Below are 12,127 nucleotides of genomic sequence, written 5' to 3'. Positions count from 1 at the left end.
ACTATTAACTATGCAGTAATTACTGAGTCCCACATTTCTCCTGCAGAGCTACTAGATAACTATGGCTGTTTTATTCAAACTACTGATTATTTACTGATCCCTTCATCATTAATTGCCATTAACATATCCGTACAATCCTCCCGGAGAGCTACTGTCTAATATACCTCAACCTATTTCAATACTTCAATGTCCAAAATGTAAATATCTATATGAGTTATAATAGGTCTGCTCAAAGGAGCATAGGGTCTGAGTGGGATTTTATTTAGCCAGTCAAGGTCTAAAGAGAGAAATGGATAACAATAACCTCCAAAAGTACAAGACTGTAATATAGCAATAAGCAACAAATATATTTCATTAACCTACTTTAATTTTTTTTTGTAAATAATTTTCTTTTAAATAACAAAAATAATGAAGGAATTACTGTATGTAATATTATTCTACATCATTATTAACTACTGAGTAACGTCACAGTAACACTGCACAAATTACTGATGAATCTGTTTAGTAAATCAATTTCTTTTGCAAGCTCTTTTAAGGTTTTTAACAGAGTGCACTTTCAGACCACGAGCTTGTCTGTAGAGTATAGAAAGTACTAGATGTGATAAGGACAAATTTCATTGTTTACACTTTAGATGTATTTTGGACAGTATTACTCTGCTTTAAACAACATTTAATCAACATTATTTTAATGTTGATTAATTGAACAATTTAACAATATTACCCTTCGGTAAAAACGTCCCAATGTCACACAGGTTTCCGTGTACATAACCGCTCCGTGTACATAACTGCTCCGCCAACCAATCAGTGTTAACCGACGCACTGAAAAGATGCACAACATGTAGTCAGCTCATGGGAAGACTGCAAGCTAGCATGAGTCTGTGTCTCCGTATGCTACATTTACCCATGATCTGCCTCTATGCATTGTGACACACAAAAAATACATATAAGCGTTAAAGTAGAATTATTAATCGGCCAGCCTACTTGAATTTCTACAAAGCCCCACAATCCCCACCATCAGTCTCGAATTAACTTCCTCTCTACTAGCGCTTCTCACTACTCATTTACCTCGCCCGACACCAGTGCGTGAACCTCACTAATGCTCTTGAATGCGTCTGATTGAACACAAATCCCCAGAGCCACGCTCCAAAATCTATTGGGAAGCTTTCCCAGATGAATGGAGCTTATTATAAGAGCAAAGGGGGAATAAATCTGGAATGGGCCGACATGGGTGTGATTGGTTAGGTGACCACATACTGTTAAATATAGCATACATTAAGGTAAGAGATCTTGAGGAGGAAGGTTTGTTTCTGCATACTGACCTATGAGTTGTTGAACAATATTGTAAACCATTAGGAAAATCAAGCTAAAAGTTCAGAAAGCTAGCACTCACCACTTCTTCACTTAAGTGCACAGTAACATTTATCCTTCTATTGGTGCAATTATATATGGTTAAAGCCTTCGTTATGCACAAGCAAGATGGATAAGTGGTGTATTCAGGAATTAATTTCGGTGGTGATGGGGTGGGGGATATGATAAATAAGATTGCACTCTACAATTAAATGCAATGCTTGTGCAGTTTGGCCGGATAACACACACCACTAGAAGTAGAGAGTATTTTAGAATTTGTTTCATCTAACACAATGCGCCATCAAATCATTTTGTTCCATATTAATAACATTAATAGGTATGTGGAATAAAACACCTTTATGACAGTTCCACTTAAATGATTAAAGTAGCACACTAATAGGTGGAAACTTAGAGCTTACCTTATAAAACCAGATCTATGCTTCCTCCTGCAATAAACCTCCACTCAAGCACACCTGAGTATCAAAGCAGAATCAGAGAGGAACCAGAGCAGAACAAATATCTCAGCCTCAAAGAAGCATAAACAAACAAGCTAAAGTTTTTGACCTAGCTAAAACTTAGAGTAGAGAACAAAATTCACACTGCCAGCTATCCATCCACCCAACATCGGCTAGCTAATACATTAACATCACAGCTGGGCTAGGTCTCATTTGGGTAGCTATCTAGCTTATTGAAAAATAGGGGAAAAAATGTCTCAGCCAGAGATTTCACTTTGATTAAACATGGTTTTGATGCATCCAAACAAAACATTTAAGACTCTTTTCTGGATGCTAATGATATATTTGTGTTCACAATAATAACTGCCTATGATATTTGTTTATCTAGGATAATGTGACAGTACAGTGTGCAATGAGTTTCCTGGATCAAATTAGGTACAATACAGCTGAACAATTACCGCAGAAGGTAAGCCTGTCTTGTCAGTATGAGGTGTTCATTTTATTTTTGTTCAATGCCTTTTGATATGTACTCATTGGAATTTCTCTGGCTGTTGGACAGCTTGTGACACTTTATTTCAACATGACAGTTAATCTCATGAGTCATGTGAAAGATGTTGCTTCGGAAGAGAATGATCTAATATCCTTTGCAAATAAAGTATTGGAAGTCTATGAAAAACTGGTGTTTACCCTGATGGAGAAAACAGACAACATCTCTCTACAAAATTTAGGTATGGGACCTGCTTGTTAATGTTAATGCTACTTCATACAATCTACTCCTTTTAGTTAAGAGTTTTGTCTTCCTATAGTTCTTAGTTTCAGTTTTAAACATTTTGCCATATAGGATTTAAAACACATGATAGACTATACACCCTAAAGAAAATGGGTAGATCACAGCTGACTCTTTATTTCTATCTTTCCAGATGTTCAAGTGATTGTAGCTGGACCTAATGTCACGTTCTTCACAAGCCATGCATCTCTGGATATCACTAGGTTTTCAGAGAATAACCAAGGTGCAGAAGTAACATTACATGTTAAATGTTGTGTCTGGCTAAATGTTGCCCCTTTAAAGGTTTGAATGAATGTTAAATCAAATAACTTTTTGTAATATTTTGGCATTTTCAAATTGGACTAGGTGATCTGCCTAAATGATGATGTTGCGATTTTTTGTGGCTCATCATCCACAATATGATCAGGATTATTCCATGGTATTTAAAATAATATCTGATTTCCCTTTTGGTGAAAAAGTAGCTCTCTGAGGAAACATAACCTCAAAGAAAAAGAATGACAAGAGTCCACTTAACCCAAAGTACGTTTTCAAACAAATTTTAATGAAGTGAACTGCCCGACAAAATGTAAACATTTTTTTTTCTAAAATGAAAACAATCAAGCATGCATAGCATATTTAATAATGCAAAAGTAAAAGTATGAAATATATAATATTTCTAGTAGACAGATTTGAACACATTGAACACTGTGAAAGCAGCAGCTGAATTTAGCCACAAAGACGTCTCAGAGCACACAGACATGGTATAAAAATGATCATCTTTGGCTTCATCAGTTTGGAGAACCTATATTATGTTAATTATTGCCTACATGCAATGTATTGAAAACACTAAACGCACTTGTGCACAAACAATAGTCACCTCATGTTTAGTGCTACTAGGCTCTCTCAGGCTTATAGAACAAAAAAGAAAAACACAGCTTATTACAGTTCTTACACAACTTACTTATTTATGGACTTTAATGTTGTGAATTATTTATATTTACAGATTTCTTGAGTTAATTCTGATGTCTGATGAAAATTTCATATAAATAACCTCATTGGAAATATATTTACTGAAGAAAATCTTGATGCGTCCAATACTCATTTCCTCCGCTGTATCTTGCAATTACAGTTACTTTAAGTAACTTATTAGTATGTCAATCATGTGAATTCTAACTTGTGCATCTACATGGTCAGCGATGTTTGCCGATGCCCATTAACAGCAGCAACAACTGTATTGATGTTTGTCATAATTATACATTTGAGTTGTTTAAAGAAATTAATTATCATTTTTTCTACTGTAAAATATACACCCTTAATCAAGTCCGTCTCCAGCTTTACCAGCAATCATTTACGCCAGTGTGAGATTCACCTTGTTTAAAGTGAACACCCATAGGACTTATGGTGTTACGTGAAGCTTTTACTTTTTCTTTTCTTTTTTTTAAAATAAAGTTTGCTTCCTGGCACAGCCCTCTGGACTAGTGAATAGGGTGCATAGGCTAAATAGAATAGAGTAAGTCTGGTTCATAAAACAACTTGGGATGCCATGTCTGGGGTTAATTTGACAATAAGGTATGAAATGTACAAAAATTTTGACTTGGGCTTAATGATGTCTTAAAAACTACAGAGTTAAAATAAAGTTCTTAAAATGTATATTGTATTTGCATATTGAACTTTAATTTTTCATTCAGTCCCAGGTTCTGTGGCCTTTGTGAGCTTCACTAACATGTCAGACATCTTCAAACCTGCATTCTTCAAAACAATTATCAACACAAACAAAACGCTGATGTCCCCTGTGGTATCAGTTTTACTACCCCAAACCACAAAAACGACACAACTCACCAAATCAATCAACCTCACCTTCATGCACACCAGTGTAAGTTATTTACATTTTTATTGAGCACATTTTAATGACAATTTTAATAATCCCTTTTATGTATCTCCATTCTTCACTTTCTAGGTGTTAGAACCTGATTTCAGTCTCTCCTGTGTGTACTGGAAGGAAAAAGAATGGCTTGAAGATGGCTGTGAGATCATACAGACTAACAGCAGTCACACAGTGTGCTCATGTAATCGCCTGAATACGTTTGCTCTCATAATGGAGACTGACCCATGCAGGGTAAGACACCGGTGTACTGTACATAGTACATTGGTATATGTGATATATAGTAGGCACAGTAAGCGTCACAAACAATACAACTGCCTTTTCATTCGTTCTCCATATCGTAACTATAATTGTAGCTGGGCAGTGATGGCTCAGTGGTTAAGGGTCAGGGTAACTGATCAGAAGGGTAGGGGTTCAAGCCCCAACAGCACTACGCTGCCACTATTGGGCCCTTGAGAAAGGCCTTTAACCCTCTATGCTGTACGGGTGCCATATCATGGATCATAACTAGCTGGGACATGTAAACAATGTGTATACAGTCAAGTATTTGGACTGCGACACTATTTTCATAATTTTGCCTCTGTACACCACCACAATGGATTTCCAGTTCCAGACGTCAGGCAGTCATTGACTACAAAGGATTTGCATCTAAGTATTTAAAATAATCCTAAGATTTATGATTATGTAAGCTTGTCCAATTGTGTTTTAGAGCCTGTGACAATGGAGGGACTATGCAAGAAAATAGCTGTAATTCTTGAACAGTTCTTTTTTTTTTAAAAGCTCTTGAATTAAAGCTGAAAGTCTGCACTTCAGTCACATCTTGATTGCTTCATTTCAAATCCTTTGTGGTGGTGTACAGAGGCAAAATTACAAAAATCATGTCGCTGTCCAAATACATATGGAGTGACCGTATGTGACAAAAAAGGCTTCATGATATAAGGAACTCTGGCACATACGGTGTAATAGTATGAAGTAATGGAATAGAGGTTTTAGGTATGAGTCTCTGGTTGTATCCCAGTAACCTAATAATCTGAGGCTTGGTGATAGGTAAGCTCTTTATGGCAGCAACCCAGCATCTGTGGCTGGTCTTCTTGAGACATAAGTAGGATGTGGGCCCATGGAAGCCATAAAGAAGCATCTGGTATAGCCAGATAAAGTTGGGGTGTGCATCTGGTTCCACTTACTTTTTGCTTTTGGGAATAGCATTACAATTTCCCTCCACTGGAACTAAGAGGCCCAAACACCGTTCCAAGACAGTTCCCCTGTACACAAAGCAAGCTCCATGAAGACATGGTGTGTTAAGTTTGGAAGAAGGTCGAAGAACTCAAGTGTCCTACACAGAGCCCTGACCTCAACCTCACTGATCACCTTTGGGATGAACTGAAACACCAACTGCACCCCTCACTCCTCAACATCAGTACCTGACCTCATCCTCAGAGTGGAGAAATTAAATCTATAATGTTCAACAAGCAAATATGGGTTTGATTGGTCAGATGTCCACATATATTTGGCAATATTGTGTGTGTCCACTTATGTCCAATGCCCAAGTATGTCCACTGATTTTTGGAAGCACAGTGTTGTATTTAGTTAAGTCTGAAAGTATGCACTGTGGGCATCACTGTATGTAAGCAATATTTAACCAATAAAACTGTCATGCTTCGTAGGCGGAGATGGAAGCAGTTGCAGGTATGCAGATCAAAGCAATATAATCCAAAGGGGAAAGGCAAAGTTCGTGGTTGTGAAACAGGCAGGGGTCAGGTGATCAGGCAAACAAACAAAACAAGGCAAGGCATAAATCAGGGTCGAGAGCAGAAACAATGGTCAAAGTCACTTGTCAAAAACATGATCAAAAGGCTTGGAGAACGGCAGAGAACAAGCCTACTGAATGTTTACTTCGCGTCATGTGAGTGTTCCCAAAGTTCCTTTTATGCTGTGAATGAATGTGTGTGTGATTAGGTGCAGGTGTGTGAGGTTAGAACTCTGGGGAACGTGAGCACATGCATGTGTGGGAAGTGTAGAAGGGATGTTTGTAGTTCGCGGTGCCTCCTGGGAAACTGAGTCATGGTTTGGCTGTGATATGACAAAAACTGATTATATTTCTATTTCTGATTCTGAAATCTAGATTACCACGATATACTATTATTCACGGGAATAATATTCTTTTTACTTAGGTTAATTTGACAGAATCATGCATCAACAATTTCTTGAATCAAATCTCAGCTCAAGAATTACCACAGAAGGTGAGACCCATGTGGCGCTGTTATTTCTTTATTTTTAATGTGAAGTGGGGCTTTTTTGGACAGGATGGTCATTTTGTTTGAAAATGTAATCATTGTGTATCTCTCTCGCTGTCGGTTAGGTTGTGGAACGTTATTTGAACATCACAATTAATCTTGTGACTCGTGTAATAAAACAAGCTACTGACAAAAACATACTCACATACTATGGAAATGCTGTATTGGTTGCAAATGAGAAATTGGTGTCTACACTCGTGAGAAAATCACACACCAACAACATCAGCATCACTCTCCAACATTTAGGTATGGAACCTGGTTATAAATTATATAAATTATATAACACCAGAGCTAGCTTTCTAGCATTGTACATTCACAAACATGCATTACTTTTGACTTCTTTAAATGAAGAGAATTTAACGTGTACCTTAATTCCATAATCTTTCACTTTCACATTTTTGTATTACGTATTTGAATTGGTACTAACATAAATATCATTTTCATAAATATGTTTCAGCTTTTCTTAGGTGGGCATTTTTTTTGTTGCATCATTTCCCATGTACCCTACAAAATTAGAGTTAGTAGCTGACCCTTCATTTATATCTTTTCAGAGGTTGTAGTATCCATGGTGGAGGCAACTGTTGACACTGTAAACAACATTTCCCAACTCAAAACAAGCAACGCGTTCATGGATATCGATCTCATTGGGATTTCAAGGAATAATAAAGGTATAGTAGTATAGTAGTAACATTTACATGAGTAATATTGTCTAAACTAACTATACCTCTTTAAAGGTGCAGAAAGTGAATTTTAATACTTGTTTTATAATAGTGCTTTTGGAGAACTTTTAAAGTAGAGGCAAAATACATTCACAACAAAGATAGATCTTGTACAATAAAGTGGACCAAGACTTTATGAAGTCTCCAAAGGAACCACTCATTAGGCATCTCATTATTTTGAGTTTCATAACACATTCAGGACCTACACATGACATCAAAGAAGGTGATCGTGACATTTGGCTCAATAAGTTTCCCTACAATAACCTGTTAATTATATAAATATTACTGTTCAGTATAAGCACAGAGAAGGGCAAGACAGCTGGAGCATAGTAACATCTAATCAGAATTATTATAGATATTAGAGGGACTGACTTTCATCACACCATGTTTAGCGCAAATAGAAGATTTATGGAACCTCTCAAGACTCTCTCACCATCCCAAAATGCTTCTGGAAATCTCCCCTTGCAGTTCTGGTTTCCAAAGGGGTTTTATAATAATAATAATAATAATAATAATAATAATAATAATAATAATAATAATAATAACTAGACTGGTACATTTCCTGAATAAAATGTGAGTGGTGCTTGTGGTGGCGAAACCAGGATGGGGTGCCAATATTTCTGAGAGTCGACAGCGTAGGGTGCCAATACTTTTAAGAGCCGGCAGCGTAGGGCACAATACTTTTGAGAGCCTGCAGCGTAGTGCACCAATATTTTTGAGAGCTGACAGTATAGGGCGCCAATACCTTTGAGAGCTGGACACGAAGGGCACCAATCCTTTTGAGAGCCGTAGGCGAAGGATGCCAATATTCTTGAGAGCCGGACGCACAGAGTGCCAATACTTTCGAGAGCTGGACGCAAAGGGCGCCAATACTTTTAAGAGCCGGAGGCATAGGGCGCGAATACTTTTGAGAGCCGGACACGAAGGGCAGCAAAACTGTTGAGACTTGGTCATGCAGGGCACCAATACCTTTGAGAGCCGGACGAGTAAGGTGCAAATTCTTTTGAGAGCCAGATGCGTAGGGCGCCAATACTTTTGGGAGCCAGACGTGCAGGGTGCCAATACTTTTGAGAGCCAGACGCGCAGGGCGCCAATGCTTTTGAGAGCCGGAGGCGAAGGGCGCCAATACTTTTGAGAGCCAGCCATGAAGGCGCCAATATTTTTGAGAGCTGGATGCTTAGGGTGCCAATACTTTTGAGAGCTGGACAGGCTGCCTCTCAAAAGTTTTGGCACCCCACACGGCCGGTTCTAAAAGTATTGCCTCCGTGCACATTTGGCTCTAAAATGTATTGCTGCCCCAATCTGTCTAAAAAGTATTAAAGCCCTATCTGGCCAGCTGTCGAAAGTATTGGCACCCTTCACCTCCGGCTCTCAAAAGTATTGGCGCCCTGCGCAGCCAAGTCTCAAAAGTATTCTCACCTTTCGCGTCTGGCTGTCAAAAGTATTGGTGCCTTCCGGTTCTCAAAAGTGGACCTGACTGTATATCAGCTTTCTGCTTTAACGGTTTAACTGGAGAATACTGATATTAATTAGTACACATGTAGTTTGTTCAAGGTCTGAGATGATTTCTAGTCGATTGTGAAGGTTTTACATAGTGAATGTAAAGGAAACACTTAATCCAATCAGGCTATTACATAACCACCAACACTACTGGTGCATGTATGCTTCACATCATTCCTTAATCCAGATTCCCAGATGAGGATGGGTTCCCTTCTGAGTCGGGTTCCTCTCAAGGTTTCTTCCTCTTAAAACATCTTAGGGAGTTTTTCCTTGCCACCGTCACCACTCAGTAGCTTGCTCAGTTGTGATAAATTCGCACCTTTAATATCTGTATACCATGTTGATATTTCTGTAAAGCTGCTTTTAGACAATGTCTATTGTAAAAAGCGCTATACAAATAAAATTGAATTGAATTGAATTCCAGATTAATCTAAAGCAGCATGGTGCTTAAATCATAAAGCAGTGATGGAATTAAAGTATCAGTGTAGCTTAAAACGACAGCAATCTTTCAGCTTTACTGTAATTTCAGGATCAGCTGCTGTGGCCTTCATGAACTACGCTGGCATGGCAGAAATCCTGAAACCTAGCAACACAGAGAAAATCATGATTTCCACTGTGGTGTCAGCAACACTTCCTAAAACCCCGAACACATGGTTCACCCAACCAGTCAACATCACCTTTAAACATACCAAAGTAAGTTAGATGACTTCTGCAGCACTGGCAGCTGCCATTTTTTTTATAATAAGTAAGTCTTGCAATCCATTTCAATCATCACTTTTCACATCTTCTCTATTGGTTAGGAGTTAGACCCTGAAGGTAGACTCTACTGTGTGTACTGGATGGATAAAGAATGGGTTGAAATTGGCTGTGCTGTTCTACAAATTAATAGCACTCACACTATGTGTTCCTGTAATCACCTGTCAGTGTTTGCTCTCATCATGGAGGTTGTTCCATGTAAGGTAAGAGACCAGGATGTATGTATATTTGATCAAAAATGATCAGGCTAGTCAACTAATTAAAAATCAGCTAATGAAGACTACAGCTTATGCCTACAGCATATCTGACCATTTAAACATGGTTGTGTTTGTTCCTCTCTCTGTTTTCTTAGAAACTATTTGGAGCCACATTGTCTCTGCACTGTAACCCTCTGCTGGACATGTCCATTGCTCAGGGAGTGGGAGTTTTCTTCCTGTCCTTGTGTCTACTGACATTTGATTTTTGTTGTCAGGACCCAAATAAAACCAACACAGCCATAATAAACTTGTGTTTAAACCTCCTGATGTTTCACCTTCTCAACCTGCTCAAACCTCTTTTCCAACCCCATCTACGGCCCCCGGTGAGTGTTGGTACCACCTGTATACACCTTTAGCAGGACAAAATCAATATTTGGATATTTCCTAACCATTTCCCACATCTCTTTCCAGCAAGCATGTGCAATTGTGAATGGTATCCGGTGGTTTTTCTTCATCTCTGCATTTGTGTGGATGTTCATCGAGACTGTGCTGCTCTTCCTATTCTTGAAGAATAAATCCCAGATCAGATCAAACCTGGGACAGGGGATTAGGTGGAAATGGTTAAATATGATTGGATACCTCATTCCCCCAGTAGTGGTGATTGTGTGTGCTGTAGTCCAACCACAACAATCTATTAACGAAGAGTAAGTGTGCAAAGTGGGTAGAAGTTTAGCTCATTTTCATATCAAAGCTTTAAAAAAACTTTTATTGAAAATGTGTTTTTTTTTTCTTTATATTTTTGTAACAGTGTCTATTTTAAATAGAATATGAACTATATGTCTTTTTCTCTCTGTAGATGCTGGGGATCTAAGGATATAAACATGATCTTTGACATTCCTGTACTTTTCATTGTTGCAGTGAGTACAATAGACATCTTTTTTAGTAAACCTAATGAACCATGAAACATGGCTTATTCAGTGAAACAATACAATATAGTTTAATAATATTGTTGCAAGCCAAAAATGTTAAACCGCATACGTGTGTCTGGTCTGCGCTAGTAGCAATAATGAAACTTAATCTGGTTTAATAAAAATCTAAACTCTCTCTTAGAGGTTACATAGCACTCATACCATTTATGATAAATTGCATCTAACAGAGCAGCTGAATTGATCAGATTTATCTTACTGTTGTGTGCAGTCAAATGTGCTTCTCTTCATCATCATCATTACGATGATGATCTTCACCTTGAAACAGCTGAGAAATCAGAACATACGGAGGCGCAACAGAAATGACACAGATCTCATGATTCGTGTGATGTTTAAAAGCCTGGCCCAGTTTATCATCCTTGGTTGCTACTGGATACTCCAATATATCCCCAGTGATAATGTGGCTTTATATAATGTCTTCCTGTTCCTCAACTCCCAGCAGGGCACCTTCATCTTCATCGTCCACTGTCTCCTCAACCAAGAGGTCATTTACCTGTCTCTCTTAAAGACTTTTCAACTATTTCACCTACTCTTCTACGGTGGATTTACACAATATTAGTAAACTAATTTGTTTCATTGAAGGATTTTGAGCATTTAGGAGGCTTAATGAAAACTTTATTAGAACTGAAGAATTGCATTTTGTAATAGACAAGAAGTACAGACTTTCTATTGAAATTTGTGAGCCTATTCTGATCAATATGATTTCTTTATCCTCTTCCAGGTCAGGCAGAAGTACAGGAAGTTTCTGTGTGATATCTGCTGCTTTAAAACCCTTGGAACCACTACAGAAGTCGAACAGACTCACGAGACTCAGCACTGAATTCACAATAACAGAATTTACAAAATAAACAGCATGTCTCCATCTGTTTTCTTCCTCATATACAACATCAAATAGCCAATGATTACTTCTTATTTACTTAAAGACGCATTATACTTTTGTATGTTTTTACTATTTGCATATTCCTAGTCACATTTAATGTTGTGGAACATCCTTGAAATAAAGTTCCTATCACCTGTGTTATAGCAGTCATGGACATCATTCCCTCTACAGCCCCTCTCTCTCTCTCTCTCTCTCTCTCTCTCTCTCTCTCTCTCTCTCTCTCTCTCTCTCTCTCTGAAGTTAATAAGACAAAAAAGCAGCTTGTGATGTTACTGAGAAACCATCAATTCCTCTGTCCTGAAGATTAGTCTCAAAACTAAAAGTTATGACCTTACCTGCATCATC

At 38.0% G+C, this 12,127-nt stretch overlaps 1 protein-coding gene across 1 annotated transcript in view; it reads left to right on the top strand.

Moving 5' to 3' along the window:
• LOC108258732 (uncharacterized) overlaps positions 1 to 11,919 on the top strand; it is a 34,249-nt gene extending 22,330 nt beyond the window's left edge. The window contains exons 15-29 of the mRNA XM_053675954.1: positions 2,191 to 2,268; positions 2,362 to 2,530; positions 2,723 to 2,812; positions 4,257 to 4,441; positions 4,526 to 4,684; positions 6,622 to 6,690; positions 6,810 to 6,990; positions 7,296 to 7,412; positions 9,493 to 9,656; positions 9,764 to 9,922; positions 10,072 to 10,299; positions 10,388 to 10,620; positions 10,773 to 10,833; positions 11,114 to 11,386; positions 11,624 to 11,919. Of these exons, the coding sequence (XP_053531929.1) occupies positions 2,191 to 2,268; positions 2,362 to 2,530; positions 2,723 to 2,812; positions 4,257 to 4,441; positions 4,526 to 4,684; positions 6,622 to 6,690; positions 6,810 to 6,990; positions 7,296 to 7,412; positions 9,493 to 9,656; positions 9,764 to 9,922; positions 10,072 to 10,299; positions 10,388 to 10,620; positions 10,773 to 10,833; positions 11,114 to 11,386; positions 11,624 to 11,722 (2,265 nt within the window). The 3' untranslated portion in view covers positions 11,723 to 11,919. The remainder of the gene's footprint in view (positions 1 to 2,190; positions 2,269 to 2,361; positions 2,531 to 2,722; positions 2,813 to 4,256; positions 4,442 to 4,525; positions 4,685 to 6,621; positions 6,691 to 6,809; positions 6,991 to 7,295; positions 7,413 to 9,492; positions 9,657 to 9,763; positions 9,923 to 10,071; positions 10,300 to 10,387; positions 10,621 to 10,772; positions 10,834 to 11,113; positions 11,387 to 11,623) is intronic.
• The last annotated feature ends 208 nt before the right edge of the window (positions 11,920 to 12,127 follow it).

Source organism: Ictalurus punctatus, chromosome 26 (assembly GCF_001660625.3).
Source record: "Ictalurus punctatus breed USDA103 chromosome 26, Coco_2.0, whole genome shotgun sequence".
NCBI lineage: Eukaryota > Metazoa > Chordata > Actinopteri > Siluriformes > Ictaluridae > Ictalurus > Ictalurus punctatus.
Note: the sequence above shows the minus strand (reverse complement) of the source record. Positions and strands in the feature narration are given on the sequence as shown.